This window comes from Meleagris gallopavo, chromosome 11 (genome assembly GCF_905368555.1).
Source record: "Meleagris gallopavo chromosome 11, MGAL_WU_HG_1.1, whole genome shotgun sequence".
NCBI classification, from domain to species: domain Eukaryota; kingdom Metazoa; phylum Chordata; class Aves; order Galliformes; family Phasianidae; genus Meleagris; species Meleagris gallopavo.
In genome coordinates this window covers 12,831,940-12,845,293 of record NC_139414.1, presented here as the reverse complement: position 1 = coordinate 12,845,293, position 13,354 = coordinate 12,831,940, and the positions used below count along the sequence as shown (strand labels likewise).

Below are 13,354 nucleotides of genomic sequence, written 5' to 3'. Positions count from 1 at the left end.
AAATTTTTAATAAATCTCCTTGAAACCTCTAGAACTGACCGGGATATTTGAATGAACCCAGAGGAGACCCAACAGTAGGTAGAGTGTAGAAGAAGGACTGAGTGATAGAGTACAATGAACCATTCCTATTTTTCAACTGACTGTAAGGACATAATCCTCAAACCATTTTATAGAACCTCAAATCATTTTATAGATTGTTTACCAACTTCTATACCTGGAAGAGGTCTTCCCATAATGGCTGCAGGAGAAGCTGACCTCTCTGTGCCATCTCTAAGCTTCTCCTTCCCTGGGAGATGTGCCACCACTGATTTAACATCAGCACTGAAGGCAAAAGCAGCTTTTGCTCAAATGTCCCAGTCAAACTGCTGCAGCTCCTCAGGTCAGGCTGTTATTAAAACTGGTATGATGGAAGGACACAAATCCAACTCAATGCCAACACTGCTCTCCAAGGAGACTTGCTAGACACACACGCCAGGTAACATGGATTTAACTCCATCATGAGATAGTTTTGAAGAACCTCCTTCATGTGAACTACTACAGAGAGGATGAGACAAAAGTGGTTGTGATCCCCTTTTAAAGGGGAAAATATTTATAGCAGATAGGGTGGGAAAAGTAGTGAAAAAAAAAATTTGTTGCTTCCTTACAAATGATGGAGAACACAAGAGATTTGTCAAACTCCCAGAAATCGCACAACTTCTTGCAGTTATAAGCATCATCTTCAGCAAAATATCAAAATGTATGCTTAAGCCTTACCAAAATCAGTGCCTATGTTTAAGCAATTTCATAGGAAGCAAGCAGAGGGCTTCAATATATCAGTGCAAAGTTTAACATAGGCATTGGTCTTTGAACAATAAGAGTCAAGAAGTGCACTACTCTTGCAGTGTTCCAAGAGGAGACAGACATGCCCCATTGTAGCTACTGGGCTCCAAAGAGCTGCATTACAACATAATTCTACTGTTGAGGAGCACGGTAACTATGGCAAGACTATATTTCAGTCAATTTTCTCACTACTAGAAAGGTCTAAAACCCTCTGTAATTAACAAGTCTATTTATAAGCAATTTCCCTTCCCTAATTTTTCCCCCACTGAAAAATGGAGCATGTTACTACAAATAATGAAGCAAAATGGGCATCATCATTCTTTCTGTACAGCCAATTTGTCTTCCATAGAAAACTTGTGACAGACCGTTCAAAGCATTCATTAGGCAGGGGGGTGATAATACCCAGAATTAGTGGGGAGAAGTTCCACTGGAAATATCTCCATGTGCAAAACTCTCTTTTCTCCACAAGTGCATGCTAAAAAAGCACACCAATAATCCCACTGTGCTGTGTGACAGTAGGAAAAGCACTGCCAGCACCCAAGCTCCCTTGGTCCCACAGCTCACAATCATGGCTTTCAAGCATGGCAGAGCATCTCCTACAACATGCTGTCATTTGCTGGGAAGCAAGTGGGCAGGCAGGCAAGCTGAAGGGCACGCATCTGATAGAGGTGACTGATAGCCAAAGTAGTTTTATGAAGCAAATGTTTTCTTCTATTGAAAGTGTTTGAGGGTCAACCAAAGCACTGTAAGTTCTCAGAACAGTTTCAGCAATCAAATCATTGAAGATCTCTGAATTAGTTAAAGCCTTTTGTTGTCATTTTTAAATGAATATTTCATCTTGTTTGTTTTGGAACAGATTTCAAAGCTTGTAGCTTTCTTACAAGAAAGTAAAAAGATGGGGAAAAACCTCAATTAACTTTAAAAGTAAATGTCTCAATTTGTGTCAGAAAAAAAAAAATCCCACTTACCTTGAAATACCAGATTTAAGGCTGGGGAAGAGGACTACCTGCAAGAGGGTACAACTATTAGGACTACTCCACTAGGCTCAGGGGAGAACTTATTGCATTACACAACTCCCTGAAAGGAGGTAGGAGTGAGGTATGGATCAACCTCTTCCCAGCAATAGGAGAAGAAGGAGCGGTCTCAAGTTGCACCACGGGAGGTTCAGGCTGGATATAAAGAAAAATTTCCTGTGTGTGCATCAGTGGCACTGAGGGACATGGTTAATGGTTGGACTAGGCAATCTTAGTGGTCTTTTCCAACATTAATAGTTTTATTATTCTACTCTATGGGGTCTGATGTAGTAAAAAAAAAAAAAAAAGCTAAACACTTTTCTCCTGTTGCAAAAGTTATATTTCCTTTATACGTATATATGTATATGTTGCCATATGCAACCACACGGGATGGACATACTCTGGTTTTATATGCAGAAGATAGAACAATTAAAATATTGCATTGCATACTTCTGCTGATTTGCTGTCATTACATTTCACTGTCTTCTCCCACCACCAGATTTATATGTGACAATTCTTATCGATTATAGCACTTTTATCACACTCAACTGCTAAACCCTTTGGCCACAAACACGTTGATCATTGCAGTTTATCAGACGCATCACACTTTTTAATCTCTGAACGTTCACTTGATTGTGGCTCTGAGCTAACTTATTTACAGAAAATTCTTCACATATCCCAATAAAAGTAGGAAGAGAACCTGTCCCCTTGCTTATGTTAAGATAGCATGTCTCTAACTGCATGGTATAAGGAACAGATGTCCCAAGCACTGTTTTGTGGGAAGCTGGCTGAGAGCCCATTCAAATGCCATTAGAACTTGGCTTGGTTTTTTTTCCCCTCTTTTCTTTAAGAGAAGAGGTGGAAAATAAATACCACCAGCCTCTCAAGAGCACCTATAAAATGGGAACCAGATAGATAATTCATTTTAAAATTGCTTAAATATTAGCAGTTCCACTTATACAAATAGTTGGATTTTTATTAGAACTTTTAATTGCGTCAGATGTATCTAAGGAACATGTTTGCATCTCATTTGAAATGTTTATTTTGCCAGAGTAAACCAACCTAATGCATTCCACAAAAATTAGGCTTCTTTTCATAATGATAATTCAAATAATTAGTGCGTAGATACAGCACACAGAGTCAGTGTATGGAACACAGTATTCACTGGGCATTTAATTGTGTAAAGATGACTTCTGAACAGAGAATGTGTGGCCACACATGTTGGCAAGACCTGCTGTGAGCTTCAAGAGCATCCTTCTCTGACAGTGGAAGTAAGTTAACCAATACCACTCCAGGGACAGGAAAATATCATTTATCTATTTTTGATGAGTTTTGCACAGAAATACAGTGCAGGCTTCTGAATAGCTGGCCAGAAGTGTTCTGGATAAATATTTTAAAGCAGCAAATACCAGTGAAGCAAGTCTGCAGCTGTTCACTTAGTTGAATACACTTACGTGTTTCTTTTTTTCTGGTCAAAATTCAAGAGATCTAAAGGAATAGAGAAAGGAGAACGTATGCTTTATTTTTTGTTATTTCCAAAGTGAAAAGTGTTACTTGATTTTGAAGCTATAACAGAAAGCTTTGTATCGTATAAATCATTGACTTAAACTGAAGATTTGTAAAGGACAGTGAGCAGTCAGAAGTTACGTAGGACTGAATAAAGCATAGTCTTGTTCTCATTTTCAGGAGCCAGACTGGATTTTTCTCTTCTGATATCCCCTAAGGTCAGGACATAGGGGATTGTTTGACCTCCGTATTCTCCATCTGAAATGCCCCTTTATGCACCAAACCTTCCTGCACAGCCCATGACTGAGCAATGGGCTTGGCACGTTACAGCCATGGGCCTCCTGTGCCACCAGGCTGCCAAGGTAGGGCTGTCATCTCACCAGAAAAATTGACACTCCAGAAGTGCCCTTCAGTCCATCTATTTCCAATTAAGAAGACAGCATGGAAGAGGCTTACAAGTACTTAGCATCTTGCCAATCGTATTTATGTCAGAAATGTGAGAGATCAGAACTGTTCGGGTGATGTGGGGCTAACTCAGTCACAGAGACACAGGACGTTGCTCTTGTGCCCACTGAGGAGGGGCCAGAAGCGGCTTCCCTTGTCTCCTCTGCCAGCCTGAAATACTACAGAACTGTCCTTACACCTCCTGTTTCTCTGCTGTTTACCCAAATTCATCTCTGCTTCCATTTAAGCCCATTACTTTGTTGTTTGGTCCTCACTGATAGATGAGGCTAATGAATCCCTGCCATTTCTAGGAGCTCTTTGCATGCCAGATGACAAATAGACCTCCAATGGGATTTTCTGCAGATTGAAAACATCCTATGTCTTCCTCCTTTGGGGAAAAAAAAAAAAAAAAAAAGCAGCTAATACCACCCAGCACTGGCTCATTACTCACTTGCTAAAGCCCACTGAACTCATTGTGTGCTGGCATCTGCTGAGAAAACCCAGGCCACGTTTCTTATAGGAAGGCTCAGGCCTTCACAGAGTAAAAGCTATACAAGAATGTGGAGAGGTTGTCCACACGCTGTTCTTTTCCTATGTAAAATGGAGTTATATCATCAGTTTGTGGTGTTTCATTTGTTAAACACAAGCGCATGATGCAGAACTAAAACCTGATGCTCACAGGATGCTCCAGGCCAGGTTTCTGGTTTCTCTTGGTTCGTTTCCCAAAGGCTCTGACAGCCTCTCATGATTTCACTTGACATCCTCACAGAGCCCCTCTTTTGCACACTGCTCTGACAAAGGGATATGGGTTACTGGTTGGTTTAAACCATTATGGCTCCTGCACATGAGCATCACTTTTAAACCTACACGGCTCCGCTGCACTTTGCTAACCTTTGGTGGACAGTATGAATCTAATCCCCTTTGAGCAGGGTTTTGGAAGCAGACCTCATTTGAAAGGAAAGAACATTCAATAACCTCAGTCTCAAAGCAGGAGACTTGGATGAACAGCTGGATTTCTCCAGCTTGGAAATTCCCGATGCTTGCTGAATTTTTCAGGATAAAAAAAGCAAAAGCAATTATCTCCTCTTCTCCTTGGAAAGAGAATTCCCTGTATCCTTTACCCCTGTGGCATGTGTATAAATATAATCTTCTTTCTCTTCTGGCTGTAGTTCAAATCATGGGTTTTATTCTCCACCCCACCCAGATGGTAGTTACAGAATTGGGGCAGGAGGGAACAAGATTGGAGAGGAAACATATGAAATTACACAGGCAAGATTTAAAGGGGAAGTATAAATAGAAAAAAATGTGCAGAAAACATCTGGCTTCTTCCTAATTCAATCTTCTCTGAAATGAAGCTTCACAATCAAGACCCACTAGGTGATGCATTTGATTGTAATTGGTTTGCAAAACAGGCTAATTTTTCTTACTGTAGTCGCTGTTTTCGTCCTTGGTCCCATCAATTGTACCATCTGGGTGCATCTGCAGGAAGTATTCCTGCTGGCTGAATAACCTTGTCACAATTCCCTTCAGCTGGGGTTCTGCAAAAGAAAAAGTATATATAATTTAAAAAAATTATTAGATATGCCAAACATGTAGCAAGAGACCTAATTTGTACAGCCCCCATTAAGCCCTGAGTAAATAAAGTGTTTGTAAGTAAGACAGCTTTCTGCAATCCCTTTCAAGAGAGGTTGTAAAATATTCATATATACACAGACATACAGGCAAATAAAATGGAGATCAGATGAGCAGGTAAAATGCAAGGCATAGTTGGTACAGCATAAAGTAACAGATTTATGCAACGCTGCTTCAGTGAAAGTTACCTACCAAATGAAAGTCTTTAGACAGCTTACGTATTCTGAATATGCCTCCAGTTTAGAAGCAAATTTGCTAGCAGTCTAGCAAAGAATGCACTTATTGTTTCTTATTGTGTTGCCTGTGAAGGCAACTTGCTCGGTTTCTATGTTTGATTCACTATCATGTCACTCCAGTTTTATGCCAATGAAAAATCTGCTTAAATTGATGTTGTTACAGCAGCGTAACACCAAAGTAACTGAGCATTGAATCAGGCTGCACCAGGCCAACTGTGTGGGACTCAGGGAACAAAATTCTTAAGAGGAACAGATGTGAGACACCCCCAAAAACGACCTTCGAAGCACTTATGGGCACCTGAAATATCTGTTTTTCCAATCCCATATGTTCCTCCCTCCCAAAAAATGTGTGCCGCATACTCTGGCAGATGAGAACTGCTCTTTGTCATTAGCAGGGTCCACTGGTCAAACAGTCAAAATCTCAGGACAAATTCACTTTGACCACGGGTGTTTTATCAGTGTAGCTTCTTAAAGACAACCAGCCAGCTACAGGCAGTCCCACCAGCTGGTTTACAGTGATTCCCTCGTGCAAAGCGAGTTCATAGTTCTGCCTGACCACCCTTGAGAAGTTTTGAGCAAACAATAATGAGCTCTTACTAAGAGGAAAAAAAAAAATCCAGTGCAGCATACCAAAATGTAGTCAGCCTCCATCCTCCAAGCCTCTGCTGAGGCTGTTTGATAAGCCACAGTCACTGCATACCTCACAGTCACGTTGTGCATTAAGTGGCCCCATCAGGACTGGCCATCCCTAACATTCCTGCACTGACTTCCCCAGGTGAGGGCAGGGCTCTTCAGCCCAGATTTTCTCTCCAGTCAAACCCCATGGCCAGCAGGGAAAGCAGAGTGGATGGCTGTAAAGGATTGGAGCTTTGGGGACCCCTCCACCAGCCCTCAGGAGAATCAGGTCCAATTTTGTATCTACAGAAGCACGTGCTTGCCATGAATAAATCAGTGCCAGCTGGTTTTCATGCTGCCTTAAAAAGTGATTTCATAGTAACCCAAATGGTGTAGACTGCAGGAAGGCAAGATTCACAGCTCTGGGACAGTAAGTACACTCTACTAAGAGCACATGTCAACTAAAGCAAAATAAGTCCATTTGAAAGTAAGCATTTTGCTTTGTTCTTTCCAAAACGCAAAATCTGTTTTGTTGGGCACAGGAACTTGAATCAAAAAGGCAGGGAATGCAAGGCTGTATTATTAGGCACAGCTGAACACTACACTCTCCTCCAATATGTCCCTTTTCCTCCCTTTTATTTAATACCACAATAATAATAAAGGCACTAATAGGCATTCTCCAGTAGGAGACCTATGTTTCAGTCCCTGAATGAGTCTCAGCCTCATTTTTACTCTCTCATTAAATTTTCATGTTTAAGTACTTTGCACAAAATGGAAGAGCTCCCAGCAGGACATGCTTAGAGACACTCCTGCAGCCTGAAGCTCTCGGTGTGCTGGAGAAGGGGGAAGACCTTGCCTGAAATCCCCTGAATGATAAAAGGAGTGAAGATAAAAAAGCAAAACAAAAAAAAAAACAAAACAAAAAAACCAGTACAGCATTACCCCCTTCCTTGGGAAGATGATTTAGCTACTGGACAGAAGGCCATGGTCTTTTGTGGTCCTAACTATACTTGGATCACGCAAATCATTTTGGAAGGACATGCATACTGCTCCCACTTATACTAAGCAGCCTACTGAGTACAACGCAGAGCAAAGCTTCTCACCATTAGTAGCTTACCATCACCTTAAAAGTTTATCAAAACAGCATCAGAACCTCCCCACATCCATGCTATAGATGGAAGCAGGGCTGTACCAGAAGGCTGTCACCATAGGAAAACACAAGGCAAAGCCCCAGCATCCCTTCATCACTGACACAACAAACACAGTCAGGTCTGACTCAAGCTCCAACAACTGCCTGCCTCATAGGCCAGAGCTTTTTTAAGTCAGTGCCTGCCAAGGGAAAGGTTGAAGGAGAAGTCTTCTCTTCCATGCTGTTCTTTCTGACCAGAACTACTTCAGTAGAAGTTTGAGGCTCACACTCCTAAGCTCACAGTAGCTCAAGGGGAGTGAAACAGAGCAGTCAGCCACACATAAAACTAACGTGTTCCTCCAGTCCCTAATGCAGTGGTGTTTCTGCCTCCATGCTGCTCAGAGTCCTTTCTGCTGCAGCATCCCCACACTCTGGACTCATTTAGGAAGCCCTGCATCGTCAGCAAACAAAGCATTTCCAGACCCTCAAAGCAAAGCCTGCTTCTAACAAGGACCAAGGATGCACCCATCCTTCTCCCCAAAGCTCAGCCCAGAGTTACTGCTTGAAGAGAGGCGTGCAATCACAGAATAGCATTTTTCCAGCCAACCCAAAGGCACAACTCTATACTTGCTCTTGTCCGACTCTTCACTTTAGTCATATCATATATCTTAGCAGCATCTTTTTCCAATCCCAGAGAACAGCAATTTTATCATAGTCTTCTAGCATTGCCACCCCTTGTGCTGCAGCAATCACACTGAAAATCTCAGTGATTTTTTGTTTACTTGTTTTTAGAAACTAACACAACCATGAACTCTCTTGGTCAACTAAGGACAGAGGAGTATCCTGACAGGCCATAACACAAGGCAGAAAGACAAAATTGAATGAAAGTTCCCCACAGCTTAGCAGTTACACAGAAGAGAGCAATTCTTCCTTGCAGAAAATATTTCCAGCGCTTCAATAAACACTGGGAGGAAAAGAAAGCCTATAACCCTGAGGCTTTGTCAAATTCCCCAGTAAAACTGCCCCAAACTATAATCAATAGGAGACAGAACAAGCCATAAAGAGTGGAGAAAAATTGCAGCACAGACAAGTACAATCCCCTCTATTACCATTTTCTTTCTATAACTCACAAAAATCACTCACATCTACTCTTTAACCTCATCATTGTATTAAGAGCAACTTGGATCTCCATGTCTTTAAAGGAGGCAATACTGCACAATGCACTCAGATTAAACCTACTTCTCCCACTCAGGCTCCTTCACACACTCTCCTAACTTTGCTGCAGGATCAGCTTTTCCCACAGAAATGGAACTAAACTAACATGGACAAGACTTCATTGTAACTTAGTGGCTCCCTAAAGACAAAGACAAGTGTTTCAGAATGGATTTAAAGGAGAAGTTATGACTGTCTTGATCTCAAAGTACAGTCTGAACACAAGAGACTTCTATGCAGCACTTATTCCCAACGCAGCCCCCAAGCTATTAAGATTCCCATGTGATATATCAAGGGATATTTTTGTTCTTGTTTTATAAGCTGTTGTGCTTTAGGATGCTCACATAAGGGATCCTGCTCTGGCTGCTCACACAGCTATTCAGGGTGGGGAAGCCAGAGGAAATGCAGCAGATCCACTCCTCACACCAAGGCAGCGAGCTCCAATCTTTAAAATGTGGTGCTCCCTGAAGGTACAGGGAAAAAACACCCCCACAAAACACCCCCAATGGCCGTGGTCACAGAGCAGAACAGCCCAAGAATACCAGAGGGCAAGAGCTAAGCCACAGCTTTGCCCCTCTTTGCAGCATCTATCAAGCTGCTTTAATTTTTTTTTCCCCTTAGAGCAAAGACACAGCCTTCAGCTGCTCACCCTTCTTAAAGCAGTCACCCAATAACCAACACATCACACCTCCTCAACAGACATCCCATTTGTTCTCTTTTCCATGGGAGAAGTTCAGCAGCTCTGCAAGCCCTGCTTTTAGCTTCTTGATCCCTCAATACAGCTGAGACTAACCAGTAACAATCTGATTGCTGATCTCCCTGTTGCTATCTAACCAGTAGTGTGATGCTGATGTTACTCAGTTCAGCTGTTCCAGTTCTGGGCCTTCAAGTCACCTCCATCCACCACAGGCTATATTGTATGATAACTATCATTGAATCATTAAGATTGGAAAGACCTCTAAAATTATCTAGTCCAACCCCAGCTTACCCCACCATGCCCCCTAACCATATCCCTCAGTGCCACATCTCCACAGCTCTCAAGTGCCTCCAGAGACGGTGACTCCACCACCTCTCTGTACAGCCTATTCCATCTTCTGGGACTTCCCAAAGGACATGAAAGGTACAGGGCACTTGCATACAAATCAGCCCTCTAACAGCATCACACGGCCCACAAACACAAGCACTACTGAATGTCTTCCCCATATCCCATGGTGAATTGTAGGAGCTCTGGCAGAGTCACTGGGAGAAAAGTTTTTTATTAGAAATATCACTGGTCTTTAATTGCCCTTTATTTAATTTCTGCTAAGTTCATACAGCAAAGAAGGCAATGACATTGCCTTCTAGTAAGCTACAAATCCTACAGAGCAAGAGCAAGTTTAAAATAAATAAATAAATAAATAAATAAATAAATAAATAAATAAATACCCACCTCTTCCAATGACCAGTAACAGCTTAAGAAAAGCAAAACATCCATCCAGAGAGATTCTGCCCCCTCAGCTGCTAACCCTTAAATGAGGATGAGTAGGGGTGGATCCTTGCTCCACCCCTCTGGTCACTCAGGAGCATTGCTTGCACCTGGGCTCCCTGGGTTAGCCTTGCCTTCTCACCTGGTGCTCAACCATTGGCTTGGGCTGTGATCTGCAATTCCACTGCGAAGTTGAACATGGAACTAACTGCAAAATGGAAAGCACACAAGCAAGACAATTGCTCTTAATGTGAAAAGAAGCTGTGGGGTTATGCACCCAATGCAGCATTCAGCAAAACCCTGCTGAGAGCATGCTGTTGCTTACTCTTCAGTAAACACTGGCAAGGTGCTGTACGAATGTGAGCTGGGCATGTGCCACAGTGTGAACCCCAGGAACCTTAAACCTTACAACCTCCATCATGCATCCCAGGGTAGCTCAAATCAATCTAGACCCTGAGTTGTGGAGAACCACAGGATAGGGCACAACTCTGATTTGCAGCTGACCCACCTTTAGGAGGACAGTTTGCATGGCCTCACTTCTTTCAATTCACAGAGCACCATGCCTTGCTGCAATGTGTCTAACTGAGGGTCTAGACTGGGAGACCTGAGGGAACTCAACCAGACACCATTCAACCAGACCTTAACCTCAGCTCACTGAGCAAATGGGAGGATTTGGCAGGGCTAGGTTTCAGCAGCCTCTTGGAAAGACAAAGGGCTTAGAGACCTTTCAGGGACTGCAGTCACTGGCTCCAGGGACTCCTGCAATCCATAGCAATGCTCTGGCTGACAAGCAAGCCTTGACTGGAGGGTGCTGGTGCAGAACTGCTTCTAAATTCACTCTGCATTGGGTGTCAGAGGTCCTATGTGCTGGTTATGGCTTCAAATGAAGCTCCAGGGTTACTCTTCTCCACGTAATAAGCTGTCAAGCAGTGGAAGACTCCTCTCACTTGGTCAGTTAGCAGCCATTTTACATCCAGCAACTGCAGCCAGGTAGCAGGAAGGTATCACCAAATAATTTTGGCAAGAGACATGCCTGTTTATTTGCTGTAGCAGGACACACTCTGACTCAATGCCTCCACCTGCACTCAGCACAGTAAGTTTATTTGGGACTCTGAACCAGCCCAGCCAGCACTGCAAAGTACATTGGGCTGGTAAAGGAGAAAGCATCTCTGATGCTGGGTGCACTGCTGTCTGGCCTCTCTGCCAACGCAACACTTCTGTTGAGGATGTGACTGCAAACAGGGCACCTGTAATGCAGCTCAGGAGCACATTTCACCTAAATGTTTTTTGAATATTTGTTTTTTGCAATTAAGCATTTGAGCCTGGAACTTACACACCCCGTTATTCTTATTTTTCCCCCATTCAGGATACGGCTGTCACACTGGGAGGCTGATTTATGACTCATCCAACTGCACTCAAATCCACAGCAAACCCAGCACTCAAGTCAGGGTGTAAACCACTCCTAATTTACTGAGATCAGCTCCGCAGGTACAGTGCCACCACAGAAACTGCAGTTCTTCTCCCCTGAGAAGGACAGGTTCCCAAACACTCAATAAGCCAACTATTGCAAACACACGCTGACAGAGATGAGCACCAAAATCTCCCTTTGGAAGCAGAGTTAATGAAGGTTTGCACTAACTCAGCAGGCAAATGCACCAGCAAGCTCCATGCAGATTACTATGGTGACAGGCGTCAGCATAGAGCTTAGGGAGGAAAAGATGAAAAGCTGCAGGAGAAAAATGTGCTTTATTTTGCTCCCACCCAGAAGCTGCTAAGATCTCTTGGGTGTTTGGAGTTAAAATGAAGTAAGTGATTGTCTCCAATTGAACACATCACTGTTGGCGTAAGTTCTGCATCTCAGCTCATGACTATGATTCACTGAAGCCACCCAAACGGGGAAGCAAGGAGGACATTTCCCAGCCCCATAAAGTGTTTTCCCATAGCAAAAAAAATGGCAGCAAAATGACTGTGACCAGACGGATATGCTCCATCACAAGTAGCTGGCCTGCAGGATTGGGTGATGGATGCAGAGGCGTAAACAGAGCAACTGAATGACGCTAAGGAGTCTTTCCTGATGGGCAAAATGCCCCCAGCATCACCAGGCAGTTGATCCCGGCTGCTCTCCCAGGGATGCAGAACAAAGGCCTTGCCCAGCTCCAGAGCGTTGTGATTACAAGCTTGGAGGCGCCCTCTAATTATGGGGAATTTATTTTGAGAAGAAAATGACTCCAGGACAATAGGGCTGTGTGGTATACTTGTGTATTTACTCATCTCAAGTGCAAATCTCCACCCAGGACTAATAACTACTGAGAGACAACTGGTGTTTTCAGGGTGCATTACATGAAATAACAGGCTGTGCTGACAGGGATGGCCTCTGCATTTGAAGGACAAGCTTCCGAAAATGACATTTCCCTAACTCAGAGGGATGATGGCTCGAGCCGCTGACAGCACCCATCAAAACAATCACCTCCTGTCACTGCCACTGAGTCACCAGAGCAGAATGGTACTTGTAGGCAAAAAGAGCATCCAGAGAAGTGATTTCCTCTCCTGCGTTCATGTCTGCAAGGAGGAACAGCAATCAGCCCTCCAGCACCGTTGCCTCCTGCCCACACCCCTGTACCAAGCAGCAGACACGTACAAACCTCTGCACGACGTCTGCTTTGCTGTACAAAGCTGGGACCCTCCAGGGAAGCCTACTGCTCATTTGTAGAGTAGATGGAAAGGATGTGTTTGCATTCACTGCTGTTCACGCAGGAGCTCCCATATCTGGGGAATCAGCTTTGGAGGGATATTAATACAAGAATGAGGTAAGGGGCAGAGAAAGGAACCACCCACATAAAGCACTGGAAAAGAGGGGCGCAGCCACAAGGCTACTGCTGCATGCCTCTCCCAGACCACCCTCTTCCTGGGGGCCCACAAGCAGTTGTCACCCTACGGCCCACCCAGACCCTTAGGTCCTGACCCCATGCAACAGCCACCTCAGGTCCGGGACTCAAAGAAGTCTAAAACCTTGCATTGCTTCACACAGAAGGCAAACACCAAACCTGCATACAGGACACGTGAGCTGCCCGCTCTAGGCAGCCCCTGGATACAAATTAGGGAGGGATGGCACAACCAGCGCTGTCGGGCCAGAAGTGGTCTCCAATGAGACCACAGCTGAAAGCAGAGGGATGACAAGAGGAAGAAAGGTGATGGTGGCCCAACTGCCACCAGCTATTGGCACAGGGCTACTGATTACCTTCAGGTAAAATTAGCCAGCTGAATATTTTAATTACTCAATAAT

General features: G+C 43.7%; 1 protein-coding gene across 2 annotated transcripts in view; it reads right to left on the bottom strand.

Moving 5' to 3' along the window:
• The window catches only part of FGF12 (fibroblast growth factor 12), a 189,371-nt gene that overhangs the window by 61,546 nt on the left and 114,471 nt on the right, over positions 1-13,354 (bottom strand). For both annotated transcript variants that reach the window (XM_085232429.1, XM_085232428.1), the window contains one exon: positions 5,210-5,320. In XM_085232429.1, coding sequence (XP_085088555.1) covers positions 5,210-5,320 — 111 coding nt within the window. The remainder of the gene's footprint in view (positions 1-5,209; positions 5,321-13,354) is intronic.